This window comes from Acomys russatus, chromosome 4 (assembly GCF_903995435.1).
Source record: "Acomys russatus chromosome 4, mAcoRus1.1, whole genome shotgun sequence".
Lineage (NCBI taxonomy): Eukaryota > Metazoa > Chordata > Mammalia > Rodentia > Muridae > Acomys > Acomys russatus.
Genome location: NC_067140.1, coordinates 50,353,384 through 50,367,404, shown reverse-complemented (window position 1 = coordinate 50,367,404; position 14,021 = coordinate 50,353,384). Strand labels below are relative to the sequence as shown.

The 14,021-nt window shown below is 44.1% G+C and overlaps 1 protein-coding gene across 1 annotated transcript; it reads left to right on the top strand.

The window, feature by feature from the left end:
* The first annotated feature begins 10,123 nt into the window (after positions 1-10,123).
* Positions 10,124-13,720, top strand: Gjd2 (gap junction protein delta 2). Its single transcript, XM_051144343.1, has 2 exons — positions 10,124-10,331; positions 11,425-13,720. Exons 1-2 carry the CDS (start codon positions 10,261-10,263, stop codon positions 12,314-12,316), a joined length of 963 nt encoding a protein of 320 aa, XP_051000300.1. The 5' UTR covers positions 10,124-10,260; the 3' UTR covers positions 12,317-13,720.
* The last annotated feature ends 301 nt before the right edge of the window (positions 13,721-14,021 follow it).

The window sequence follows — 14,021 nt, the reverse complement described above, 5'->3', positions numbered from 1 at the left end:
CACACCTGACGTAGACTTCACACTAGACTTTGCTGAACTACGGAATGGAGGCAAACTTGGACTTTTTTGGGGGGGGTGGGGTAGAAGGAGCAAAAGAAAGAATACAGAAATTTGGACTCTTTAATTTGGGGGACCATTCTCACCATATCTTTGAATTTATAGACGCCAGGGAGCTGCCTTGCACAATTTGTTTACTGTGGCTAAAGATGAACAGACTTGGATGAGTCGATGAGGCATCACAATGGGGAATTGCTGCTAAGATTTATCCACTTGCGGTTTCTGTCGGCCTATTATAATGAAGGCCCATTGTTTCCTACATAATTAAATAGCATTACAAATATGGGATGTTTTCTGAGATGTCATCTGACTCATTTACCTATTTGTAGATGTAATCATCTGCGAGAGCTAGAGATGTGTTTCTTTACTGTAAACATAATCTTTGAAGGAAGAGGCTATTTACTGAGCCTAACCATCTGGGCTCTGCAGTAGCAGTATCTCACTCTCTGCTTGGCTCTATTCTTGCCCACTCTCTGCTGTGGTCAGAATGGGAAATACCCATACATACTCTACATGTTTGAAGAGTTGGCCACTGTTTGGGAAAGCTGTAGGACCATTAGGAAGTATAGTGGTCACTGATTTGGCGTAGGGTGGCATTTTATAGATAAGTATCACTTTGCACTTGTTCTGGTTCCTAACTATGGATGCAAAGTGGCCATCCAGCCTAAAGATCCTGCCATCATGCCTTTCTCTTTCAGCATGATAGAGTGCTTTTTGTTTTGTTTTGGTTTTTAGTTTTTTCTAGACAGGGTTTCCCTGTGTAGCCTTGCCTGTCCTGGACTCACTTTGAAGACCAGGCTGGCCTCCAGCTCACAGAAATCTGATTGCCTCTGCTTCCGCAAGTGCTTGGATCATAGGCATGTGCCACTGCACCCAGCTAGAGTGTAAGCAGAAATAAGCATGCCCTGCTGAACTTGCTTCTTGCCAGCTAATTGATCACAGAGACTAGAAATACCTGTTGAATTTTAATAAACAAACCCAATGGGCTCAGGGGTTAGGAACACCTGCTAGTCTTACAGAAGAGCCAAGTCATTCCCAGCACCCATTTGGGATACTTCACAATCACCTGTGACTTCAGCTCCAAGGCATCTGACTCCCTCTTCTGGCCTCTGAGGGCGGTGCACTAACATGAACAACCCCACACAAACACGTACATATACACAAAATTATTTTTTAATCTTAAAGAATAAGCTTAGTCATGTTGCTCCTTTCTTTCATGCCTTCCAATGGTACATATAACTATTAAGAAAGACACTTAAGCATCTTTAACCTAGTATATTAAATTCTACCTGAATTAATGCCTACCTGCTTCCCCAGCCTTGCTTCAATCCTCTCCCTGCTTTGCTGAGCCATAGAGACTACTCAATTCTTTGAATGTGCTGCTGTGTCTTACCTAAGGCCTGTTCTGTGCTGTCTCTCCGTCTTGGAATGCTGCTCTCCCAGCCTTTCGCTTGAGTGTCCCTTATTGTTCCTTCAGAGCTCAGCTCTCACCCATCTCTCATCACCCGAGCCTTCCTTCCCCACAGAGTGGCCAGCCTTTCCTCATTCCATCGTACATCACAGGCTGTTATCTCATAGCTATCAGCAGGTGCGTTTTTTTTTTTTTTTTTAAACCACAGTTTTAAACTTAAACTTTGGCATCTGAGATTATCGATTCATTACTCTTTGGCTAAAATGCAGATGTCTCTCCTACTAGGTTTTAAATTTGATGAGGTCAGAGACCATATTGCTCTGCTCACTTTCACTCCTCCTGGCACAGAGGCAGCAATGAATAACCCTTAGTGAACCAATGAATGAATGGGAGGGTCAGAAATTTCTGTGTGCAAAGATTAGTGACGTGGGAGAACGTGGCTGGATCCATAACTACAGTCACATAATAGATATTTGTGAACATCTATTGATTTTTTAAAAAAGTATGCCTCAAACCAAACTAATGACTCATTGTAACAAACATTTGCAAGTAAAGATGTGTGGACAAAAGGGTATACTGTGGGACACTCTGATTTGTTTTGTTTTTCTTTTCTTTCTTTTTTCTTTCTTTTTTATTTTTTTAGACAGGGTCTTTCTGTGTAGCTTAGCTGTCCTAGACTCACTTTGTAGACCAGGCTGGCCTCAGACTCACAGTGATCGGCCTGCCTCTGCCTCCAGAGTGTTTTTTATTTTCCTTTAGGGCATAAGTTGCAAAGATTCAAAAGGATGGAAAGATGAGTGGGACTGACTGGGGTTCATGATGTGAAACTCAATAAAAAATAAAAATAAATAAAATATGCTCTTGAAAGATGGAGGGTAGAAAAAGTTATAGTTAATAGACTGAATTTCATGCTATTTACCCATTCAGTCACCTTCCATTCATTTTTGTTTATTCTGGTACCTACTCAACCAAACAAGTGCACAGTAGTATAACACAGGCATGTGGCTTCCTGACTATCCACACTGTTCTAGAAATATGAACAAAATTAGAGAATAAAATGACTAGCTTAAATGCTTGATAGTTCCTCTTTTACACCACTTGTAACAAGTTGATTAGTAGGATAAACTATATTTTTGGACATTTTTTAATGGAGTTACATTGGGTAGTGGTGGTGCATACCATTAATCCCAGCACTGGGGAGGCAGAGGCAGATGGATCTCTGTGTTCAAGGCTAGCCTGGTCTACAGAGAGAGTTCCAGGACAGCCAGAGCTACACAGAAAAACCCTGCCTTAAAACAAGACAAAAGAGGGCTGGAGAGATGGCTCAGAGGTTAAGAGCACTGCCTGTTCTTCCAGAGGTCCTGAGTTCAATTCCCAGCACCCACATGGTGGCTCACAACCATCTATACTGTGATCTGGTGTCCTCTAATGGCCTGCAAGCAGAATGCTGTATGCATAATAAGTAACTCTTTAAAAAAAAAAAACAAGACAAAAGAAAACAAAGCTAATACCCCCCCCCCCCCAAATGGAGTTATGCTCTTGCTTGAGTTTCTATCCTATGGTTGCTAGGGAGCAAAATTATAATTTTATCATCGGTGGTAACATATTTATTTTCTTACCATAATGAACAGCAGTCCCACCTCTGCATGAAATGGAGTAACTTAATTAGTGACTTCATAAGCAAAACAGTAATGCTGGAGGACAGAATTCATGGACTGTTCTTGTGCTCTGAATAAAAGATGTAATCGGATGCAATCATTTCATTAATACACACATGGCCCTGTAATGGAAATACAGAGGACCAGATGGCCAGGAGTGGACTGAGATGAAATGAGATGGGTGTTTTCAGTTTAGCAACTAACTACTTAGCCTGTGTGGATTATATTAAGTACTTACAGGACCACATGAACACATTTTCAGAATGAAATTCTGGCTTTGTGTCCAGCAGTAGTCATCCTCATCCTGAGGGGAAAGCCCGCTTCACTGGGCTTGGTGAAAGCACCGCTGCTCTGCAGCTAACAGTGTACAATAGTGTAGTGGGGCTCAAATTTTATTGCATATTGGAGCCAGAATAAGCTAAATATTTTTCTTTTGAAAACAAAAGTGCATAGATTTCACTTCCAGGAATGCTGATTTTATTGGTCTGAGTAGAGCTGAGGCACTGCAAGTTTTCAGAGCTTCCCAGTGATTTTAAGACGCACTAAATACGAGAATCACTGCATTAGTGTGACCCCCGTATTTCCACAATTTAGACTCTTTGTAGATCAATAAATGAAGCAAGTGGTTTTTTCCTGTGGAAATCTTTTGGAAAGACTTAGTTATAGTTATCCCTTGCTCCCTTCTTAGAGCATAGTATTCAAATAACTACCGAAAAAAAAAATGTTCATTTCTTTGGATGAAGGCTTTGCAACTTAAATAAGGATAATTCCTCTGAGATGGATAATACATTAAGTGGTTATCAGTTATTAACACACTGTGTGTGTTCCCTTATCGGATTACTTTCCTTTGTGGTGGTGGAATCAGAGGTGGGAGTGGGTAAAGCACAGTGATGGAGGACTCAGTGATCAACAGGACGTGGACTCAAGGTGGGTCCCAGGTATGGGGTATTTGTTCAGTCTATAATCAGGGTAAAAACATGAGTATAAACCAAAAAAAAAAAAAAAAAAAAGTCTCAACCTTCCCAGCGCTGCAACCCTTTAACGCAGTTCCAAGTGTCGTGGTGACCCTCAACCTTAAAAGTATTTCATTGCTACTTCATAACTGTGATTTTGCTACGTAATAAACCAATGTAAAAATATGATGTGCAGGATAGCTGAAGTGTGACCCCTGAAGGGGTCATGACCCACAGGTTGAGAACCACTGAGTTAAACCAAACATGGAGTGAGTGACAAGTGAGGGTGGTCCCACTCAGCTATGAGAAACAAGAGGATCTCCGTAGATCCTCTTTGCTGTGGGTACCTAAGAGAGAGCAGAAGCCAGACTGGTTGACAAAAACAACCTCTGAACTAAAGGACACTTGAGTCACCCGGAATCCTGACAAAACAGACATTGGCTGAATTTGAGGAAGTCAAGGAGCAGGCAGCCAATAGAGTCCACATGGGGCTTGAGCGTAAGTGCCAAACAACTCTTAAGAGACGAGACGTTTCCTCTGGGGACTTGCCCCAATCCCACCTTATAAAGTTGGAAGCTTATCAAAGGCAGAAGAAAGAACTCAATGCTTAGGTCTAACTTTCAGCAAGCCCGACAGGCACTCTGGTGTAAAAGAAGCAGAGGCAGGCTGCAGATGACAACCAGAAGATCTTTTCCCAGTTTGACAGTTTCTCAAGGGCTGGCCCTACCCACATGTATTTCCTCTGTAATTTCCTCATCTCTTTTATACAGACTGGAAACTCAGCAGGAATCCTAGCTATAGCTTGCGTGGCTGGGGCTCTGGGTGGGCAGTGACAAAGAGATCGTGGAGAGGCGGGTACCCAGACATCAGGAAGGCTCTTTTGCACGGTAGCTGAATAACTTCTGAATAGCTTTTGACTTAAAAGAAATCTCTTCCTGCAGGTCTAATGAGCCTCCCTGGGAAGCTCCCGATGTGAATGGAAATCACGACTTGACATAAACGGGACAGATTATGTGTCAGCAGGGCTGATTTTATTCTTAATGGAGTGTTAATTTATTTGCTGTGATTTCACACATCTGCTTTGGCCACAATGCCATATTACGTTAATCCCTGAGATATTAGTGCACGAGGTATATTTTCTATATACACAAGGTGAGTGACGAATGGGGAATTTGTACATGTGATTTTTTTTTTTTAAAAAGAGGTACACATACTCTTTTATTCAAAGGACCAGCAGGATGGAGATGGTAGATTTAACCATCAGTTAGAAACATGGCTTCTGGAGGCTTAGCCACAGTTTGAAATTTGGGCTCATGAGATGGCAACAGATTCTGGCCATATTTTGGACTATTTATGATCAGTAGGTTGGATAGCTTTATTCCCTCTTTAGACAGCAAGTTTTGTGTATCTTTCAAGGCAAGTGTTTCCTCTAAAAATCTGGCCTGAAATTTAAACATATGGAAGGAATACAAATTATTAAAAAAAAAAAAAAAAAAAAAAAAAGAGTCATCACTTTGCACCAAAGAGCCTACTCTCATTTACCATCTCTGTTCTTTTAAGTCTCCTAAGACAGGTCAGTTTGCCCCTTCAGAAGACAATATGATGTTTTCACTGGGGAACCGAGGGACGTTGGCCAATGGGAGAAGTGACGCTGAGTTAATTCTGTTTGTGAGTGAAATGCGAAAGACTTTAGCATGGAGACCAATCCGAAGTAGAAGGGAGTCCCTCTCCACCCTGTAAATCCTGGGAGACTGCAGATGTTGCTGCTTCCCAGGAGACATGTGTCCAGGGCTCTGATCATCTTTCCAAGGCCACCTTGCTGATGCTGATTCTGCAGCCTAAGCTTTGCTTGCTGCAGCGCTCCCTGGCTTAGCTTAGTAAGTGTCAGGACCACAGTGAGGAGGAAAAGAAAAGAGAGGAGAGCAGCAGGGACCAAGAGTTAGCAAAAAAGCGTTCCTCCTGAATAATCCAGACCACCCCTAATATGGAAAGACTCCAACATGACAAGTGAATATCCTTCCTTGCCTACCTATAGTAAATATAATTACATCCTAAAGGAAAAAACTGAGACCACCTCCAATCAGGTCACAAGAACTAGATGGTCTGAGTGTCTTCACAGTACTTCTCCAACAAATTCTTGATATCCATGGTGCTAAGGCCACTGCGGAAAGCACCATGAAGAGTACATGTCCTCTGTGCTCCCAGTAACTTAGAGCCCAGTAAAGCAGAGGTCAATAGATCAACCCAAATTCTCACAAGTTTGAGGGCCCAGGGAGATTTCACTTACCAAATACTTGACGTTGAGTTGTTGAAAGGCTCACTGTGAAACCTGTGGTTGAAGAAGATGAAGCTTTAAGCATATGTAAACATAACGGCACAATTCAGACTCATGCAGTACATTTTATCATTGTTAGAAACTCTATATTCCATTCTTTAATCAGAATATTCAATCCACACTAGTCTTTGCAGCTTCTCAGTCTGGATGAGGCAAAATGTTCCTACTTGCCTAATGGGCACTGCTATGTGCTAAGACAGGATTTACAAAGTGAGGAACCCAGAAACCACTGTGATTTCGACACTCATAGGTACCTATGTCTTTATGATGCTAGCCACCTTAAAGGTCTTTGTCATTTTACATTACGTCAGTCTTCCCAAGGACTCTGACTGTATTTACGGCTGTGTGCTAAAGATGCCATGGAAAGACCATGGTGCATGAGTTATGCCCTCAAAGGATTTATGGTCTAGTGAGGCCAAAACCAAAGGATCCACCTTCACTCTAACATGTACAGTCCCTATGAAGTTTCACTTACTAACTCACATACAGGCCTGTTTGAAGATCTGTGGAGAGTGGGGTGCAATTTCTCGATTTCTAGGATTCATTCCTGCAGTAGCAGACATGGAATATAAAAGTTCCCCAAATTTCAAATGGCAAGAGCTTGTTAGCAACTCAAAAAATTGACCCTTACTTGCCCAGACTTTAGTTTAGCAATATGATATGGAAACTCGCCATCTGTATTATTAACCTACTCAGGTGGACTACTGGATACTAAAGTTAACTCTACCCATTCCAAAGCGGATTTTCATCTTATGGCCTTTATTTAGTATTGTAGAATGAAATTTAAGTGAGAATTAACGGGAGGAACTTTGCTGCTGACTTCAATCAGAAGGGAATTGAGACGGGCAGAATCTAGGCAGATGGAATAATGCCTCAGGAAGCGCAGAGAGGTCCAGCTGTACACAGAACCTGTTCCTATTTAATGTAGAGCAATCAAGGCGAATTATTCACTGAAAATGAAGTAGATTGAGCTCAAAAGAGAAAGTGAAAGAAAAATGTGTTAAACAACTTATGAATGAGTTCTGAAAATACAAATAGTTAAAAGTTGAATTTTTCCCAGATTTTGTAGTCCCAATTTTTGGAGCAACGTTTGACTTTTCTTTCTAGATAGTATTTCTACACTTTCTCCACATTCTCTTGAAAGGCTATTGACCTTTGAAAATTCAGAAGTTTGAAATTTAAGGTACTGAAGTTTAAATTGAAGAATATTGTAAAGCTATTTTTGTCCCATGGAAGCTTGTGGCAGCCTAAAATTTTAGTTTCTTAAATGTATTTTCATACAGTTTAACACAGAAACTAGGATTTGTGCCTTGTCTGTTTACTGCTATGGAGTTGACAACTACATTTTTAATAAATAAAATGAAAACTGATATTTTTAAAGATGGTGGCAGCAATAAGTTTTTGTGGCCTTAAAACCAAGCCACTAAGTCTATGGATGTCTTTCTTACATTATAGGTTCTACCTAAAAGTGTTTTGAGTGTTTATATTCCAGTGATACCAGTGTGTCTTCCATGTGTCATATTGAAGCGTATTCTAAAATAATAAATTCATAATAATACAATAAATAATAAATTTAAAATAAATGAATTTACAATTCAGCCATAGCCAAGTGACTGAAATTTGCCTTAGACTCGCTCTCTATAATGGTTTAGAAAGACCTAAGCACAGAAAGTGATTTTGAGTTGCCCAGCTTGTGGGGGACATTTAAAGGTAGTTGAACAGATTGCCCTTGGTACTTTCCCACTTATTATCTCTCTATAACTCTTTACTCAAAAAAAGGTCTGCCAGAGATAAAGCAAGTATAGGGACTCAAGGGAGCAAAGAGGAGACCTGGGAACATGAATCGCCTGTGAGGTGAGAGAATCGGCCATTCCATCAGTTAGCCAACTGGAAAGGTTCCTTTCTGTCTCCATTCCTGTGCGTTTTATTTCTGCCAAAGAGAGTGAAACCATGCCCACCTTAACCGTAACACTCCCTTCATACCTTACACATGTCTCTCTTTTTTTTTTTTTTTTAGTGCACCCTTTTCCTACCTTTAGGGAAGAGATGCTTGCTTGGGCTAGAAGCATCAAGCCGAGGAGATAACCTTGGTGCAGTCATTCCTCAGACTTGTGCTCGAGCTTGTCTTCTGTCTGTGAGCATTACGCACGAAGAACGGCACGTGTGGGGACTCCAGGCCCTTCCTCAGGGCTACCCAGTACACAACCGACTCAGTTGGGTACTAGAATCAAAAGCACACCGCGTGTAGCTTATAGTACGCATGTGTGTGTGTTCCCTACGGGTGATTAAGGCTGGACTGTATTCCTCAGACCGGCTAGCAACCCTTTCACAGTCGTATTTTTTGAAAGGATGACAGCACCTCACTTATTGTGCATTGCATACATTTATATGAAACACTCCCAACTTTGGTGTCTCCTAAAATTGACCCTAAGCTAATTAGCAGCCTGGTGTGATTATTTCAATTTTCCTGGGACCAATTAAGTAGATGCTGTAGATGGAACTGACAACAAAATGTAAATTTAAAGACTGATTCTAGAACCTACTCCTTGAGGAAGGGAGGGGAACAAGGAGAATGGGGGAGGGGTGAGATTGTGAACTGCTGTTTCTGCTGGATGAATACTGGGTCTCCTGAAATTCAGGCTGCACCCTGCTGACCAGAAGAGTACCCCCTACTCCTATCAGTTTTCGGGCAGATGAAAACACAGCCTCCTAATCTGTGCTAGGAGAAATGAGAACTCGGCTCCTGGCTCGCTGCTAGGCACCTGTTTGGTTGATACTTTGTACCCAGACTTTCATGCTCAGAACACCTTCACATCTGCATTTAAGCATCACCCAGCAGGAAGTTTCATCAGGTCTTCCTTCCTCAACCCAGCGCGCGATCCACCCACCGAAGTCGGGACCCTCTGCAGCACTCTCGCAAGCGGCTGTCCTCTCCCCGTTAGGGCTAAAAGCGCCCTTCCCCCAACCAGCACCATCATCTAGAAAAGGAATTTCAGTGGTGTCTCAGAAGGCCCAAAGCTAAAGGTGAGGGACAGGAGGGGACAAGCTAAGGGAGCTGTTTTGGTACCCTCCTCACTCACCTATGCGTCAGCTCCTCCTGAGGGAGGTCGGCAGGCAGGTGAGGTTACCTGGGCGCCCCAGAAGCCCCGAGGGGAGCTGCAGTCATCGGCCTCCCCATCCCCGGCGCGGCGGGGAACTCCAGACCGTCTCCTCCCCCCTGCGGCGCGCGGCCGCGGCCCCTCGGGCTCCGACGCTGGGCGACAGCGGCACGCCGCGCTCTGCTCCCCTCCGCCGACCTGGCGTGACGCAGGCAGAGACTACTTAAGGGCGGATTAGAGGCGGTGGCCGCGGATTCCCCAGCCCCGCAGCCAGCTCTGCGCGCCGCAGCGCGGGAGCGCCAGGTGCCCGCTCCAGTGACAGGCTCTGGGGCCGGTGCGCCGACCCTCCCTCATACCGCAAGATCGTGGGGACCGCAGCTCAAAGACCGGTCTCCCGCGGGCAGGCGCTCGGCCACCTGCACGCTGCCACCCGGCCCCGCCCCTCGCCCGGAGACTGCAGGAGTCAACCTGACCCCCGGACGGCACGGAGGTGCTGGCCAGCTCTTCCGCACCGCGCCAGCGGCCCCATTGGTCGGGACTCACATAGATTGCTTCCCCTCTACTCCCCTCTTTTAAGTGCAATAAAAGGGGGAGGGGCTCGTGGATTTTTTTTTTAAACATTTTTTGTTTGCTTCGTTAATTGGGGGCAGTTCGCCCCCGGTCAGGAGGTAAGGCCCGGGGAGGGGCCAGGACCAGGAACGTGCCCGGTACTGCCCAGTCTTTGTCTGCTGCCTCCGGATGCACAGCGATGGGGGAATGGACCATCTTGGAGAGGCTGCTGGAAGCCGCGGTGCAGCAGCACTCCACTATGATCGGGAGGTAAGGGCACCAAGCCAGCCGTCAGCGGGCCCGTCGGGCGGCCCTCGGGAATACCTTCTCCCGTCTCTAACGACCCCCAGACCCCCAGCCAACCCTCTGCCTCCTTCCCATGCTCTGTCCAAGTGCCAGTGTTGCCTGCATTAAGGGATTACCCGATGCCCAGTGACGCCCCCCTCCTCCAGTTACTCCTGACCAGCTCCCCCATACTTTCTCTATAAAGCACCACGGGAGGGGGAGGGGATTCACGCTTCCCTCATCAGAAAAGGACTTGTGGACTCAGTTCTGGTACCCCCACTCTCCAGAGTCAGCGGCAATCTCCATCTGGTTCCCTAAATAGAATCTACAAGGAAGGCAGAATTGCATTTGGACAGAGAAGGGCAAGTGGGGAGATGGATTTGCTCATCACAGCAGATGCATCATTCTTTAACAGATATTTATTAAGCTAGACAATATCCTCCGTTAAAACTTAGTGTTAGAGAGCCACACACATAGCTGACTTCTTTTGTGAATATCTATGTGTATGTATATATTAATATATGTATGTATATGGGTATATAGTCATTTCTTCATATTTATAGCTACCTACAGCTATGTTTATAGATATGTGAATTTTGTATTTATAACTGTTTTTTATAGAGATTTAAGTTCTATATGTTGAGACTATGACTTACACACATAAGGATCAATACTCATCCCAGATGTAGACCCTCAAACACACACCCTCTGTGAAGGATTCTGCATGAATTTGCCAGAGTAAAGGTGTATTTAGAGTCTCTAGACATTCTTTGCATAGAGCTGAAATATACATATATATATATGATATACATATATTACAAAAGGGCCATAAGCAATGTATGAAACTGTGCAGATGCAGTATTCCTGCAATATGAAGTATTCCAAGCTTCCCAGCACCAAGCAGAAAAGGAAGAGATAAAATTGTTTTGCAGGTTCTCAGTTCAGTACCACACAAGGGTGGACAGCTCCCCTGTCCAAAGACTGGTAAACACTGAAACAGAAAAGGAAAGGACAGGGACTTCCCATCAGTGACTTAGCCTATGAGAACCTTTCTCCTCCCTCCTCTCCCTCTGCTCAGGATCCTGTTGACTGTGGTGGTGATCTTCCGGATACTCATTGTGGCCATTGTGGGAGAGACGGTGTACGATGATGAGCAGACCATGTTTGTGTGCAACACCCTGCAGCCCGGCTGCAACCAGGCCTGCTATGACCGCGCCTTTCCTATCTCCCACATACGTTACTGGGTCTTCCAGATCATAATGGTGTGCACCCCCAGCCTCTGTTTCATCACCTATTCTGTGCACCAATCCGCCAAGCAGCGAGAACGCCGGTACTCTACTGTCTTCCTAGCCCTGGACAGAGACCCTGCTGAGTCTATAGGGGTACCTGGAGGAACTGGGGGTGGGGGCAGTGGGAGCAAGCGAGAAGATAAGAAGTTGCAAAATGCCATTGTCAATGGAGTGCTGCAGAACACAGAGACTACCAGCAAGGAGACAGAACCAGATTGCTTAGAGGTTAAAGAGCTGACTCCACACCCATCGGGGTTGCGCACAGCAGCTAGGTCCAAGCTCCGCAGACAGGAAGGTATCTCCCGCTTCTACATCATCCAAGTGGTGTTCCGAAATGCTCTGGAGATTGGGTTTCTGGTGGGCCAGTACTTTCTGTATGGCTTCAGTGTCCCAGGGTTGTATGAGTGTAACCGCTACCCCTGCATCAAGGAGGTGGAATGCTATGTGTCTAGACCTACTGAGAAGACGGTCTTTCTGGTGTTCATGTTTGCTGTGAGCGGCATTTGTGTGGTGCTCAATCTGGCTGAACTTAACCATTTAGGATGGCGGAAGATCAAATTGGCTGTCCGGGGGGCCCAGGCCAAGAGGAAGTCGGTCTATGAGATACGTAACAAAGACCTGCCTCGAGTTAGTGTTCCCAATTTTGGCAGGACTCAATCTAGTGATTCTGCCTATGTGTGAAAGGGCAGGCGTAGGGAAGGCCTGCTGGGTGGCAAGTAGCCCCGATGCAGATGATGATGACTCAAGGGTGGACAGATCTGCCCTAACTGATGCTCGCTGTCAAGGTCTAGGATACAGATACTAAGAGGTCGTCATCAACAAAGAAGAAAGGTAGAACTGACATCATATGTCACACCATCAGTTCTACAGAGACAACTGGGTAAAGCGAGGAGATGGCTGAGCTGGACTCCTTGGGCCGTTCTCTTTAATGGCCCTTCCTGCTTCTGACAATAGCGGACTGGCACAGCTGCCAAGAAAGATTTAGCTCTGCTGAGCTCTGTATTCTGGTGAATGGCATGAGTCAAACACTCATTGATATAAAATTTGTGACCCATCTCAGCACATACCTTTGTCCTGGGCTGCAGAAAAAAAAATCCCAGAGGATCTTTCTCCCCCATCAGCATGCCCCTTTCCCTCAAACCCAGGATAGCATGCCAGCTTTTCTTTTTCCTTGATCTGGCCTTATATTAGCCCTAACACAGTTCATCTGCAAGCTAGAGGGAATTACATGGGGTGCTTTTTGGAGACTTGCCAGGGCAGAGGTTTGCAGTAGAGCCCCATATGACTGGCTCTTGGTCATTATGAAAACCTTAGGAATGTCTCAATATTTCCAATTTTTTAAAACTCAAATTGCACTGGTGCTGTTTATTAGGGGTGGGGGATGGGAGGGAGGGAATTTCAACAACACTTCTGTGAGGTGGTCATTTCACTGTTGAGCATGTGTTTATGAGCTTTGGGATGTTTCTGCCTTCTAGCTTATGGGCTGTGGATAGAATTAAAAATATGTGTTGGTTTTTTGTTGTTGTTATTGCTGTTGTTGTTGTTGTTGTTGAAGTGGAGGGTATCTACTCAAGCCACAGAATTTCTAACTGGTAGATTTTATTCATTTTCTTACCTAGTTTTGTGCTACACAGCTGCACATCATTTTGCCATGGTTTGAACTTACCTGTGTGCTCACACCAGAGACCTTAATCAGCCCATGTCAACCCCAACTTATTATATCATCAGTTATTTTTGAAGCACACACACATGCACACAGTCACTGGCTTAACAAACCTGGAGGTAAACAATATCGGCTAAGATGTGTTTATGGATATTTATTTGAGACATATACCAAAGGTTCAAAACCTGTTGTTTGGACTGAGACAATTTTCCTCTCGTTGCTCTTATTTATTTAAGTGCCATATTCCATCTTTCCCACCCACCATGTATTTAGCTAAAGAATTAGGCAAGAGTAGCACTCAGAAAATATGTTTTTATGGAAGCCCTCTGTTTCCTTTGAATTATTATTATGGGTTTTTTGATTTAGATATGGAAATGGTATGTTATACAACTGAGGATTTGTTTAAAATAAAATTCTTGCCTTTTTTTGTAACCTGGTAAGAGTCTGAATTTTTTTTAAATTTTGATTGTAGTTCTAGTTGTTTAAATAAATGTTCAAACATGTTGTAATGGAGGGACATTCTACGCAGGAAGTAAGCGGATGGAGAGAAGCTGGTAACTTTACAAATGTTTAAATGTGAGTGGTGATGTGTTTAAGTGGTATTTCCTAACTCTTTTCTGGCTTTAGCTTGACATTTCTTTGCCCCTGTAAGTATATTTCTTGGGTTACAAATGTCAATAATACTGGACCACAGTAACTCTATTTTGGAGTGTTTTTTTTTTC